The 14,472-nt window shown below is 46.4% G+C and overlaps 1 protein-coding gene across 3 annotated transcripts; it reads left to right on the forward strand.

Annotated features, from left to right (window-relative positions):
- The first annotated feature begins 1,049 nt into the window (after nt 1-1,049).
- On the forward strand, nt 1,050-13,603 carry TBC1D25 (TBC1 domain family member 25). Of its 3 annotated transcripts, none has more exons than XM_068962757.1 (6): nt 1,050-1,181; nt 2,985-3,094; nt 4,103-4,257; nt 11,425-11,552; nt 11,697-11,885; nt 12,130-13,603. In XM_068962757.1, exons 1-6 carry the CDS (start codon nt 1,050-1,052, stop codon nt 13,489-13,491), a joined length of 2,076 nt encoding a protein of 691 aa, XP_068818858.1. In that variant the 3' UTR covers nt 13,492-13,603. The 3 variants fall into 3 exon arrangements, with proteins under 3 accessions (XP_068818858.1, XP_068818857.1, XP_068818859.1); XM_068962756.1 differs by having other exon boundaries at nt 1,050-1,170; nt 2,938-3,094; XM_068962758.1 differs by having other exon boundaries at nt 1,050-1,169.
- The last annotated feature ends 869 nt before the right edge of the window (nt 13,604-14,472 follow it).

The raw sequence follows: 14,472 nt of genomic DNA on the forward strand, positions 1-14,472 counted from the left end.
AATTCCAAGTTCTAGGCTAATGTTTTGCTCATTCCACTCTATGATAATTTTAAGGAAAAGCGACTTTCAAACTCCTTGTTTCTATCAGAAAACCTGGCAGTGCCACAAGAAGTGTTTTAGAAAAGGAGACTTCTCTAAAAAGGTAACATTAAGGGTAACATCCGTACAATACTGCAATAGCTGAAGTCCAGGTACCTTACAGGACTCCTTGGTTAGAAATTACATTTTTAAGGGCAGCATGTATTTTGTCCAAACCATAGAGACGTTGTAAAGTGAGAATGGCTTTTTGCATTTCGTGGCACATAAACTTTCTCAAAGGAGTCTAAAATATGTCCAGTATTCAGCTGATATTTGGTGGGCACACACCGTTTAGTAACAGGACTGACTTCAACGTGTTGTAAAGATTCATTAAAAACAGAGGCAAACTTGTCCACAGAGCATACAAATGGATTTTATGGGTAAATTATTTATTGAAGTATAACATGCAGGCAGAAACTGCAAAAATCTAAATGTACAGGTCCGTGAATTTTCATAACATGTAAGCTATTTTTTAAAAGATTGTGGGAAAAGGATTATTCTTTCATTCAGCAGATTCATTTGAAATGATTTTAAATAAATGACGTCATCTCTAAGCAGAGACTCGAAGGGAGGCAGGACGTGGGGCCTTGACGTTATCGCGCAGCAGCGTCCTTTCCCCGCCCACTTTTCTCGCCCCAATAGGTCGCCGCGTTAACACCCGCCTAGGTGAATCCTGAAGCAAAGTGACCAAATCAAGGACGAGGGAGGCGGGGCCTCAGTAGGCGCCTGCACACTGGCTAAAGTGAGGCAAAATGCCCGGCTTTAGGGGGCGGGGCTCTTGGCAACTGCACACTCTGCGCAAGCGCAGAGGTGACCTCCTCCCTGTGCCAAGCGCGGGGTGGGTAGGGTCGCGTGGCGCCCTCTGCGCCTGCGCCAGGGCACAAGGTGGGGCCGCGGGCGCCCGCATTCTGGCGTGCGCACGAGGGTAGGGGGCAGCGGTCAGCTGTCACCCTGAGGTGGGTGGCAGCAGGATGGCGACGGCCTCTGGGTCATCGGACTTGGCTGGCTCCGGAGCGCCCTCGCCTGGTGGGGGGGCACAGGCGGCGGCAGCTGAGGAGGAGGAGCGAGAGGTGGTGCGGGTCCGAGTCAAGGTGAGGCTGGTGGCCCGTCGTTCAGCCCGCCCAGAGCTCCCGGGAGAGGGGAAGGTGGTGGCTGTCCTAGGATGGAGGGCGGGACTTGAGAATTGGGGTGTTACGTGAGGGGAGAGGCTAGAGAGCAGAATATTGGTGGCTTGGGTGGGGGCTGGGGGAAGGCTGGACCTGGGAATGCGGGGGCAGAGGGTGGGGCGTGGGGATTGCAAATAGAAGGGTAGGGCCCTCTGGAATGGATAGGAGGAGATTGTGGGTAGAGAGGAGGGGCTATAGGGTTGGAGGAGGGGCCTTAATGGTGTGGAGCCCTGAGAAATGAGGGAGGTTGTTGCTGTCTGAAAAGGAGGCGCTGACATCAGTTTACCATTGTGTTGAGAGTGCACTTTTGTGCAAATCCCCACCCTGGATGAGCAGACACACTCGTCGGGGAGACAAACGGCTAAATAAGGGAAATGCTTCAGACACTGGTGAATGACATGGGGAGATAACAAAAAAGATTCCGAACTAGGGAGTTACTTTAGCCAAGGTCGTCCAGGGAAATACCCAGAAAGGTATTGAAGGAACAGAGACCCAAATAAAAAGGAGTCACCAATGTGCATATCAGGGGGGAAGAGTGTTTTAGACCGAGAGAACAGCAAGGAGAGTGTTTTAGACCGAGAGAAAAGCTGGGAGGTGGGGATGAGTTTGACATGTTCCCTTAGTTTCCATATTGCTGGAGCCCAGAGAGTGAGGGGAAGAGTGGTAGGGGGTGGATAGGAGAGGTAAGAGAGGGGCAGATTGTGAAGGGCCTTTGGCATGTATTCTAGAGTAAGAAAGCTGTGGCAGTAGTTCCAGCAAGCAGTGATAGTGGCTCAGACTAGGGCGGTGGCACTGGTGGTGAGGAGAAGAGGTTAGATTCTCGAGAGAAGTAAACATCACTTCAGTGCAATAGAGCAAGCTCAAAGGTAGAGGTTTGGGTGTTCAAAGAAAAGATGCTTAAGCTGTGAGTGAGCCAGTTAAAGAGTGGGAAGGACCTTCCACTCCACCTTCATCCTAGGACTGGGGGATCTCCACAAGCACAGGCCTGGAGCCAAAATGTGTTCAGAGTAACTTCTGGGAGTTTGGTAGTACCAGAGTGTAAAATTCAAAAAAGCTCCTGTTGGGAATCCTGGGGTTCCTTTCAAAGAGATTTAAGCAAGAGAGTTTTGTAGACAGACATGCTAGATTGGTTGCAGCGTGGAGGACTGGTTTAATAAGGGCCAAGCTGGACATGTCTTTTTGCCTTTTCATACTGTTCATGGGGTTCTCAAGGCTCATTGGAAAAGACCTTGATGCTGGGGGAGATTGAGGGCAGGAGAAGAAGGGGGCATCTGAGGGTGAGGTGGTTGGATGGCATCACGAACTCAATGGATGTGAGTTAGCCTGGCGTGCTGCAGTCCATGGGGTCACAAAGAGTCGGACACAACTGACTGAACAACAAAAGATTGAACATGGTGATCTTGGCAACCATCCTTGAGGGGATGTAGAAGGATTGGGTGCCTGGACTATTGCAGTAGCCTCCTCCTCACTGGACCACTGCTTTCTCCTTTGTCCCCCATGGACTGTTCATAGAGCAGCCAGATTCTGTTAAATCCTGAATCAGACCACATCCCTCCTCTACTCAGAACTCTCCCAAGCCTCCCTCCTCACTCAGAGCACAAACCCCAGTTCTCTCCATGGCCCAGAACTCCCACCTTGATCTGGCCCCTGCCACATCTCTACCCTTACTTTCTGCCATATTATCCATGTAATTGTGGTGATGTGACCCCTGATGGCCTACCCCATGTCTTCTCTCCACAGAAATGTGAGAGCTTCTTGCCGCTTGAGTTTCGCTCTTTTGCTGTGGACCCCCAGATCACTTCACTTGATGTGTTACAACACATCCTCATCCGAGCCTTTGACTTGAATGGGTGAGTAATGGGGTGTGGGGCAAAACCAGTGGGCCACCCACCTTGACAGCAGTTGTTTGGCATTGTTATTGCTGTCGTTTGGTAGGGAAAGTTGTTTGTTTTGTCATTATTAATATAAATAGTCCCATAATAAACAAATTAAGTTTCAACAGATGTTTCCAAAATGTTCAGGTAGGTGTTACCAATTTACCATCTCAGCAGCAGCCCATAAAGTTTCTGTTTTCCTCACACCCTCACAAACACTGGTTACTAAAAAACGTTAGAAAATTTGCCAACCTGATAGATGAAAAATAGTGTCTCGTGGGGGCAAATGTGATGGTTATTTTGGTATCATTGTTATTTTGGAGGAATATATGCACATGGTAACAGACTCAAAGGGTACAAAAATGATGGGTATTTGGGGGGGTTTCCATGGTGACAGTCGGTTCTGGCGATGGCTCAACAGGTAAAGAATCCACCTGCAATGCAGGGGACACAGGAGATGAAGGTTTGATTCCTGGGTTGGAAAGATTCCCCTGGAGAAGGAAATGGCAACCCACTCCAGTATTCTTGCCTGGAAAATTCTATGGACAGAGGAGCCTGGCAGGCTACAGTCCATGGGGTCACAAAGAGTTGAACACAACTGAGTGACTAAACATGTTCATGGTGACAGTAGTTATCACACAACATGCTTTGCATAGAGTTGCTCTGGTGTATCTAAAGAACAAGTTCTTAGTTGTTATTTGACTTTTTTACATAAACATTTTCTGTTGTGAAAAATAACAACCATACAGCTTACTTTATATTTTATGCGCAAGGCTGCTTGCTTCCCACTTTCATCCCTCAACTACTCAGTTACCCTCCCTAGAGGAGACCCCAGTACCAGTTTTCAGTGTGTTCTCCAGATACAAGCAGATGTGAATCTGTTTCTGTGTTTGTGAAACAAGCTTCCCAGGCTTCTTTTGGAAATGGTCCCTGAGGCTTCCCAGGCACAGGGGCCCTGAAAGCTGCGGTGTTTCCTCTGTCCAGGAAGAAGAACTTTGGTATCAGCTACCTGGGCCGAGATCGGATGGGGCAGGAAGCTTACCTCTCACTCTTGTCTGACTGGGACCTCAGCACGGCCTTCGCCACTGCCTCCAAACCTTACCTGCATCTGCGTGTAGATATCCGGCCTACTGAGGACAGTGAGTACCCAGTGCTCTGGGGGCACTGCCCTGTGATACCCCCATTTCCCCATAGGATGACTCTACTCCTCACAACACTCTTTCACAGTGGGCTAAGGAGCAAGGAATCCTAGGTCCAAATCCTAGCTTGGCCACTGGCCCTCAATTTCTTTATCTATAAAGTAGAGATAATGGTATCTTAGGGCCATCATGAAGATTAAACAGGGAAATTCATGTAAAAGTGCCTGAAAAGGTGCATGGCTGCATAGTGAATGCTCAAAAAGTATTAGCTCTAATGACAATAATTATCATATTTATTATAGCATATAATCTAGTGATAATTATAGAATGCAGTATAATAATAGAGCTATAGTATTATATATTTCAGTTATAATAATATTATAATAGTGCTGATTATAGTCATGTAATTGTATTTATTCATTCATTCATCCTGTACTCACTTTCATTGATTTGTTCCTTTGATCTCTCAGCCACTTTCAGTCTTCTCGTATTTGTTCCCCTAGTTTTGCCTGTACTGGTCCCAGGGAGCCCACAGATAAATTAAGACATGGTCCTGAAAATTTGATTATGAAGCATACATTAGATAATAATAGTGTCAGTGTTAAATTTCCAGAGAATGGTTATGGTATCATGGTTATTGAAGGAAAATATCCTTGTTCTTAGGAAAAACACAAGTATTGAGGGGTAAGGTGTTATGATATCTGCAAATAACTTGGCAAAATAATAAATGTAAGTATATGTATGGAGGGAATGAGATGAAGCAAATGTGGCAAAAAATGTGAACAGTTAGGGGAGTAGATGAAAGATGTATGGATGGTCAATGTATTCATCTTTTTAACTTTGTCATAGATTTGAAATTTTTTTAAGTAAAAAGTTGTGGAGTGGAAGACATGGTTTCCAGTCTCAGGAAATTCACAGTGCCTATTTGAGATACCTGAATAGGCATTTTATTGATGTCATAATAACATAAATAGCTAACATGTGTTGAACACTTGAGGCCATTCTACACACACAATATTTATTCACTGGATTGTCAAAACAATCCTACAGAGTAGGGATGACCATTATCCCCATGTTATAGATGAGGAAACTGAGGCTCAGAGAGGGGACAGGACCTGTCCGTGTCACAGAGACAGTGGAGGAGTGTGATTTGAACGCAGGTGGTGGCTGAACTGGCTTCAAGAGTCTTTGCTCTTAAACATTCGACTATAAAATGTGGGGCTTATTTTTTAAAAGACATTAGAGAAAAAGAATCAGAGAGAGAAACGAGTCAGAGGGAAAGACAGTGACTGAGCCAGGCAGAGAGACAAATGGAAGAAGGCTGGTAGCCAGAGACACAGGAACCTCTGCACAAGCAGCCCTGTGTGCTACTCTGTGTCAGTCACTTAGCTGATTCCCCCAGCCTCCATTTCCTTACCTAGAAAATAGACACAGTAGCACTATTTCAGTAAAGAAATAAAATCTGCCCTGCAATAAACATGTAAAGAAAACCCCAACTATACACAAACTGAGAGGAATGCAAATTACACAGACACTACTCTTTTAGTAGTTAGGCAAAAGGACATTTAAAAGTTACCTTTATAAAGAGAATCAACTTTCCAGTTATTTCCATTCTATTTCTACCATTGTCTTATTTCCAAAACTCCTGCAAATACACGAGTTTGTTTCCAAATTCTGATTCTCTTACATTGATCTCTTTTGTTAAATCCTAAGCCAGTTCCATGTTGTTTTAATCACATAGTTTTATGATACGTTTTCCTTTTTAAAATTATTCCTGAATATTCTTGTGCACTTACTGTTCTTTTCATTTAATAGAATTAGATTATCATTTCATTAAGGTACTGATGGGAATTTGATTGGAGTTGTTTTTTTTTTTCCATACCACACAGTTTGCTGGATCTTAGTTCCCTGACCAGGGATTGAACCCAGGCCTCAGCAGTGAAATCTCGGAGTCCTAACCACTGAACTGCCAGGGAATTCCCTAATGAAACTAATCTTTAATTATCCAGTAAATACATTCTCCGTATTAGAAGTAATGTTGAGGTCTCTCTTGGAATCACTGTGCCTAATCTTGATCCCCTACCTTAGGCTTCACAGGTGGCACTAGTGGTAAAGAACCTCTGCCAGTGCAGGAGACATAAGAGGCATGAGTTCGATCCCTGGGTTGGGAAGATCCCCTGGAGGAGGGCATGGCAACCCAGTCCAGTATTCTTGCCTGGAGAATCCCATGGACAGAGGAGCCTGGTGGGCTATGGTCCATCAGGTCACAAAGACATGACTGAAGCAACTTAGCATGCAATACAGACCTATCTTTTTGCCCTGCAGGAATTACTTTGATCAGTTTGATGTGTAATCTTACAGGTCCTTTATTCACACACACAGATACGCACAAATTAGTCCACATATAGAGAGATGTAAGTATATTTGTATATGTACACAAATGGTATGTGTTAAACATAAATCATACTATACATTAATAGGTAACTGTCCAATTGATGGAACTGTTATAAATATTATTAATGGAATTCTTGGGATTGTGTTCATGAATGTGAAAGCAACAGGCATGTTGTGATCACTTAGATGGCCCAGTCCCTCTTTCTGGGAAGAACTCAGTTTCTGTCACCTCTTCAGTTGGAAGATTGCCAAGCCCAGATGGAATCAATCTGTGCATTTGTGATATGAATTCCCTTTCTGTCATATGTATTGCAGATACTTTTTTCCAAGCTTATCTTTTTGTTTTGTGGCCTTGTTTGTGGTGCTCTTTTGGTCCTATCAAAAACTAATGTTTGTATGCAGTCTTGTACATATATCTGTCTTTTTCTGTATGATTTCTGAATTTCTCCTCTTTAGAACATCTTCCCCATCTACATGCTTATACAAATATTCTTCTATTTTATACAAATGTTCTCCTATATTTTCTTCTAACACACTTATTATTTTCTCTTTTACATATAAGTCTCTACTCAGTCAACATTGTGATTAGTGGACCTAGGTTTTTTAAAACATTTTTATTTATTTGGCTGCATCAGGTCTTGGTTGCATCATAGAGGATCTTTCATTGTAGTGCCCAGACTCAGTAGTTGTGGCCCACAGGCTTAGTTGCCCTGTGACATGTGAAATCTTCCCAGAACAGAGTATATGTACTTGGATTTATTTCTGGGCTTTCTATATTGAATTCTACCAAGGCAAGCGTTGCATTCCTCCCACAATTTTTTCTGGGGGGGGGGGCTCTTCTTTTTGTTAACTATTCTTAAATGTGAATTCTTTCATACAAACGTTAAAATAATTTTACCCAGTTTCAGAAAAAAAACCTATTTCTGGTTGGCAGAATATATAATTTAGCATTTGGGAGATTTGACAATTTTATCATAAGGAAGTGTAGTACATAGCACATATTGTGTATTGTGTAAGGGCCTGAGACAGCACCCTACAATGAACTTGAATGTTTCTTCAGGGAAATGTGTGTATAGTCATACTTAGTGGGTTACATAAAGACTAGATATAGTCTCATTCAGTTCAGATCCAGTGTTGCCACTAGATGAGTTTGTGCTTGTGGAAATCCTTTGCCCATTTTATTAATGGGTTCTTTCTTTCTTTTTAAAAAATCAACATAGAGTGTCTCTCTTTCTTGTCATGTTTTGGTCTTGAGCAGTGCTTTTTCTGACATTCACATAGCTGCTCTTGCTCTCGTGTTTGCCAGGTATACCCTTCAGATTTCTTCAATTTTTAACCTTTCTTTGTCACCTAGTTTTATTGTGTCTCTCACAAAAACTCCATAGCTGGATTTATGCTTTTTTACACAACTGACAATGAAATCTTTTGACCACTTTTCCCCTCCGGTCTCCCCCACCACCACCCACCCTAGCCTTTGAAATGGAAGCTTTGGAACACTTTTTATCCTCATTTTTCTGGTCCCTAACCCTTAACTTTCGGGCTTTGTTTAGGCAGTATTGTTTTTTTTCTTTTTCAATTCCAGGCTGTCATTATCTTTTCTTTAGAGTTAGTCACTTAACGTTTCAGGAATTCTAACGAACAATATTATACTCCCAATGACAATCTCTTTGTCATTTTATGTCTAACTATATATTAATATTAAAAACTTGTGGCTTGTCACCATGTACCTTCCCTTTTGCCTTCCTCCACCCACCTTGAGCTCTTATAGTCATTCAGTAGTCATTTCTTAGAGAACTTCTTTGTTCCCCTCCAGTAAGATGCATGGGTTGTTGTTGTTCAGTTGCTCAATCATGTCTGACTCTGCGACCCAGTGGACTGCAGCATGTCAGGCTTCCCTGACCTTCGCTATCTCCCAGAGTTTGCTCAAATTCAGTCCATTGAGTCAATGATGCCATCCAGCCATCTCATCCTCTGTCACCCCCTTCTCCTCCTGCCCTCAATCAGGCTCTTTTCAAGTGAGTCAGCTCTTTGCATCAGGTAGCTAAAGTATTAGAGCTTCAGCTTCAGTGTCAGTCCTTCCACTGAATATTCAGGGTTGATTTCCTTTAGGATTGACTGGTTTGATCTCCTTGTTGTCCGAGGGACTGGCGAGTCTTCTCCAGCACTAGAGTTCAAAAGCAGCAATTCTTTGGCACTCAGCCTTCTTTATGGTCCAACTCTCACATCTGTACATGACTACTGGGAAAACCATAGCTTTGATTATACAGCAGTCCTTTGTCAACAAAGTGATTCTAGGTTTATCATAACTTTTCTTCCAAGGAGCAAGCATCTTTTAATTTTGTGGCTGCAGTCACCATCTGTAGTGATTTTGGACCCCAAGAAAATAAAAGTCTGTCACTGTTTCCATTGTTTCCCCATCTATTTGTCATGAGGTGATGGGACCAGATGCCATGATCTTAGTTTTTTGAATGTTGAATTTTAAGCCAGCTTTTTCACTCTCCTCTTTCACCTTCATCTAGAGGCTCTTTAATTCCTCTTTAGTGCATGGGTTACATATATGCTAATAATCAGAAACTTCCTTCTTTGGTTGTGGTGGATATGTACTGATGTGGCTGGATGGGGGCCCTTGGATCTCAGGCCTGTCATGTCAGTGCTCCGTGGATACTGAAAGTCACTATCTTGCTTTAGGAGTTGTGGAACAGAAGCCCTTTGGCAGTCTGACCTTCTTCCAGTTGTAAGCAGTCTGTTCTTTACCTTTGGAAGCTGGCAAGAGTTTGTCTTCATTCTTAGAATGTGGGCATTTCGCTAGCAGATTAATAAGTTAGGAGAGGCCCATGGTCTATGCTATTCATTGATTGATCCTATCTGAGACTTGCCAATCCACTTCTTCATCTCAGGGACACTTTCCTTCATATCTTGGTAATTGTCTCTGCCTGACCTCTTTTCTCCTCCTGCATTTCCTACTTTTTGCCTCTCAGGTTTCCTGGACTCTTCCTCCAGGTCTCTCTGCTTTCCTCTCATCATTAAGCTTTAGCTCTGTGCCTTGAAAAGGGTTTTTCTCTTTGGTCTTTCAGACCATTGGTGTGACCTTCTTCGTTTTACCTGGTGAGTAGTGTGATCTTCTTCATTTCAAGTGTTTTCATGTTTTAGAAAGACCATTCTGGCATCTGTTGGGAGAGAGTGGAGAAGGAGGGGCAGAGGGGAAGCAAGGACTGGTTGGATGAGAGGCATGGTATGAGCTGAGAGAAGAAGTGGAATTGAAGTATGTTCTGGATGCACAAGCCATGGGTCTTGGCAACAGTTAGGCCCTGGGAGTTGAGCGATGTCTGTCAGGTTTGGGACTTAAGCAGTTGAAGAGATAGAGACACTGTTCAGACTTGAGGAGCAGGTCATGTCTCAAATGGATCTCGGGCTCCCCTTGTGGACCCATTAGGTTTGCAGTGCCCAGTGGGACATCCAGGGAGAGGCAGTGACTTGTGGCCCAGGGTTTGCTTTCCCCTCAGCTCTGTGGGAGAAAGTATAGTGGACTTCATGGAAATGTTGCTTAGGGATGGCATTTGCCTGCAAATGACAGTGGCTTGAACAAATCCCAGTTGATTTGTTTCATATAATAGAGTTGGAAAGCCACTGGTCTTTGCTGTTGTCAGCTTAGCAGTTCTGTGGTGCCAGGGTAGACATCTCTTGAGTCTCTCAAACTTACTCAAGTGGCCATTGCTGCTTCAAGCCACATGATATTTGAGGTTGGCAGAAAGGATGCAAAGGGGAGTAAAGAAGAGAGAGAAGGGAGAGACCAAGGACCAGAATTGGATAAAATTAAGCATAGCATTGTCTCTTCTGTGTAATGTGCATGATGTACCTGCTCCAGATACAGATACTTTTGCTAAAATTTACCTGGCCCCTGGAGTAAGGTGAATGAGATAAAGATCCCAGTCCTACCATGTCCTTGGCCACTTACTAATTTTTCCAACCTTTTTGTCATGGTCTGTAAGATGAGAATAATGGTAGTCTATACCAGTTGTGGAAGGAGGACTAGTGGGAAGGTGAGATTCAGGGTTTGGGTTCTTGAGCTTTGGGCCTGACTTTCAAATTTCAGTTCTTTCACCCACTCGCTATGGGACCTTAGGCAACTATTAATACTAATCCTGGCTGTGCCTGTTTCCTCTTAGAAAGTTTGGTTATAATAATAGTGCTCAATTTAGAGAGTGCATGCGTGTATGTACTTCATACACAGTTGCTTCAGATGTGTCCATCTCTGCAATCCCATGGACTGTAGTCTACCCGGTTCCTCTGTCCATGGAATTCTCCAGGAAGAATACTGGAGTGGGTTGCCATTTCCTTCTCTAGGGAATCTTCCCCATGCAGGGGTGCAACCTGCTTTTCTTGCATCTCTTGCACTGGCAGGCAGATTTTTTACCTGTATGAATAGTAAATGAGTTGACATTTGCAAAGACCTCACAACACTTCCTGTCACTCAGCCCTATGGAAGTGTTGTCTAGCGTTCTTATTGTTTATATTGATGTTAAGCCCTGGCACATAGTGCTCTCAATAAACATTGCTTTATATTGTTAAAATATTACTATTAGAGTCTACCAGCCATTCTGTGAGACTGTTTCCACCAGAAGATTATTCATGGTTTTATTTTTTGTGTGATTAGAATGACAGAGGAAGGGAGAGTGGAGTGGCTTATTGCCTTGTGGGTGGCCTGGCTTCAGAGGGAGAGGAACCGAGTCCTGAGCTCTGGGGTTCTCATATCATGTCATTCTCTGTGCCCAGGCCCACTGCTGGAAGACTGGGACATAATCAGCCCCAAGGATGTCATTGGCTCCGATGTGCTACTGGCTGAGAAGCGGTCATCACTGACAACAGCTGCCCTGCCCTTCACACAATCCATCATCTCTCAGGTGCTTTCAGGGAGCCCCAGGGCCCAGCTGTTATTGGAGGGCAGTGCCTCCCTGGCACCCCCAATTCTGAGCCTGTCAGTTGGCACCTGTCCCTGGCCTACCCAGCTGAACAGTGGCCTCCCCCCACCCCTCCTTCTCTCACAGGTGGGCCGCACCTTGTCTAAGGTCCAGCAGGTGCTGAGCTGGTCATATGGGGAAGATGTCAAGCCCTTCAAGCCGCCCCTGAGCGACGCGGAGTTTCATACCTACCTGAACCATGAGGGCCAGCTCTCCCGCCCCGAGGAATTGCGCCTGCGGATCTATCATGGTGGTGTCGAGCCCTCCCTGCGAAAAGTGAGCCTTTTCCATCATTCATTAGGTCCAGCACTCCGGCACACATGAATAGCTCAAGAGATGCATGCTCTGGGCCGCACTCTCAGGGGATGGTATGGAAGTGCTCCAGTGCACGCAGCAGTAGGAAGGCAGCCTTTTCCAAAGGAGAGCAGGAGCCCAGGGTGGCTGGGTGGTGATAGGTACACACAAGGGCATGGCAGCTCATCTGTAGACCCGCCGCCTCATCCCTTTCATCCCTGGCCAGGTGGTCTGGCGGTACCTGCTGAATGTATACCCAGATGGGCTGACCGGCCGAGAGCGGATGGACTACATGAAACGCAAGAGCCGGGAGTATGAGCAGCTCAAGAGCGAGTGGGCCCAGCGAGCAAGCCCCGAGGACCTGGAGTTCATCCGCAGCACAGTCCTCAAGGATGTGCTGCGCACCGACCGGGCCCACCCCTACTACGCAGGGCCTGAGGACGGCCCACACTTGCGGGCTCTGCACGACCTGCTCACCACCTATGCCGTTACCCACCCGCAGGTGTCCTACTGCCAGGGCATGAGTGACCTGGCCTCGCCCATCCTTGCTGTCATGGACCACGAGGGCCATGCCTTTGTCTGCTTTTGTGGCATCATGAAGCGCCTGGCTGCGAACTTCCACCCTGATGGTCGTGCCATGGCCACCAAGTTTGCTCACCTCAAGCTGCTGCTGCGACACGCGGACCCTGACTTCTACCAGTACCTGCAGGAAGCCGGTGCTGACGACCTCTTTTTCTGTTACCGCTGGCTGCTGCTTGAGCTCAAGCGCGAGTTTGCCTTTGACGACGCTCTGCGCATGCTGGAGGTCACCTGGAGCTCACTACCCCCCGACCCTCCTGAGCACGAGGTAGAGCTCGTGGGCCCCCCCAGCCTAGTGGTGGACATGGGCTTCGGGGGCCACCGGGGACGGCCCATGCGGCAGAGACACATGCTTAGGCCTGCCAGTGGAGGAGGTGGTGCCTTTGAAGATGCTGTTGACCACTTGACCACCAGCAGCCAGGGGCCTGGTGGCGGGGGGCGTCTCCTGAGGCAAGCCAGTCTGGATGACCTCCAGCAACTCAGGGATAGAACGGGCCCCAGGAGGGACCCCCTGATCCAGCTGCCCTACCCAGCTGCCCTCATCGGTTCCAAGTCTCTCTCTGAGCCCTTGCTGAACTCCTCAGACCCACTGCTTTCCCCCTCTTCCCACCCTGATTCCCCATCCTCCTCGTCTCCACCATCCACCCAGGACGCCTCTCCTGCTGGTGACGTGGCTGCTGGATCCCCCTTGATGCCAGAGGTGGGCTCCCCACAAGACCCTGGGAAGTCCTTGCCACCCCCACCCTCACTGGGCCTGCCCCCACCCCAGGAGTTTGGCCGAGGGAACCCATTCATGCTCTTCCTGTGCCTCGCCATCCTGCTGGAGCACCGAGACCACATCATGCGCAATGGGCTGGATTACAACGAGCTGGCCATGCACTTTGACCGCCTCGTGCGAAAACACCACCTGGGGCGCGTCCTACGCCGGGCCAAGGCTCTCTTCGCTGATTACCTGCAGTCAGAAATGTGGGACTCAGAGGAGGGAGCCGAGGCCACAGCCCCATCTTGATCAGACTCCCTTCAGCCCTCCATCAGCCCCATCAGATCTTCATTCTTTGCCAAGAAGGCCTACACATGAGACCCCACATCCCTGCCTGCCAGCCCTAGACCTATGGGAGCGTAGTGCCCTCTCTCCCCAGGTCCGAGAGTATGGGGCTTTGCTTTGACAGTGCCCCATGGAGGCCCTGGCCTCCTTTTCTGTTTTCTTGTTTTGTTTTTAACAACTGTACTTTGCACACATGAAAGTCACTGTGGTCTGTGTATTTCTCTGCCTTCTCCCTGGTTTGTGTTGTAAATGGAATCCCCAGGGCCTCTTTACCTGCTGGAGCTGAAACACTGCCCATTTCAAGTGAAGGGTGGCTCCCACTTCCCTGGTGACAGGAGAATGGATACTGATAAATCAATTCTAGAAGGTGAGCCCAGGTCAAACACCTCTTGAGGAGGCCTGAAGCTATTTTGTGGTACATCTGTCTGCCTGTAAGGGTCTGGATGATGTCTGTAAATATATGTTCTTAGGACAGTCCCCTGAGTGAGGGATGGGAGAGAGAGTTCCTGACTCAGAAAGGGCAAGATTTGTTACAGAGACTGGGAAGTATGGGCTACTTAGAATCATTGGATGAGCTACCTCTAGCATTGCACATGTCACCATTTCTAAGATCCAGACCCTTCCCTGTAAGTCTTACGCATGAATGCTAGTGGTCCTGGGCAGGTGTCTAAGGTTCCTATTCTTGTCACATGCTCTGGGGACAGCCTTGCCATGCCTAGGGCTCTAAGCACTAAACTGGGTTTCCAGCTCATGGATACCTTAAGCATTTCATCAATGGAAACCATATATTTGTCTTCTCTATCCCATAACTGTGGACAAAAATATCAAGCTCTAATAAAGCTGAGGCCCTAAAAGAAGTCACCTACATATGTGGAGGATAATGATCCAAAAAAGGGCCTTTTTTTTCCACTTACCTTCTCAGAAGGCTGAGTGCTGTCCCTGCAC

The sequence above is a fragment of the Capricornis sumatraensis genome, chromosome X, assembly GCF_032405125.1.
Source record: "Capricornis sumatraensis isolate serow.1 chromosome X, serow.2, whole genome shotgun sequence".
Taxonomy (NCBI): Eukaryota; Metazoa; Chordata; class Mammalia; order Artiodactyla; family Bovidae; genus Capricornis; species Capricornis sumatraensis.

Bases quoted from the DNA above. Each gene is read 5' to 3' on its own strand.
- TBC1D25 (XM_068962756.1), top strand. From the start codon at position 1,050: ATGGCGACGGCCTCTGGGTCATCGGACTTGGCTGGCTCCGGAGCGCCC. The intron at 11,553-11,696 runs GTGCTTTCAGGG...CTTCTCTCACAG, and splicing joins CACAATCCATCATCTCTCAG to GTGGGCCGCACCTTGTCTAA. The intron at 11,886-12,129 runs GTGAGCCTTTTC...ATCCCTGGCCAG, and splicing joins TCGAGCCCTCCCTGCGAAAA to GTGGTCTGGCGGTACCTGCT.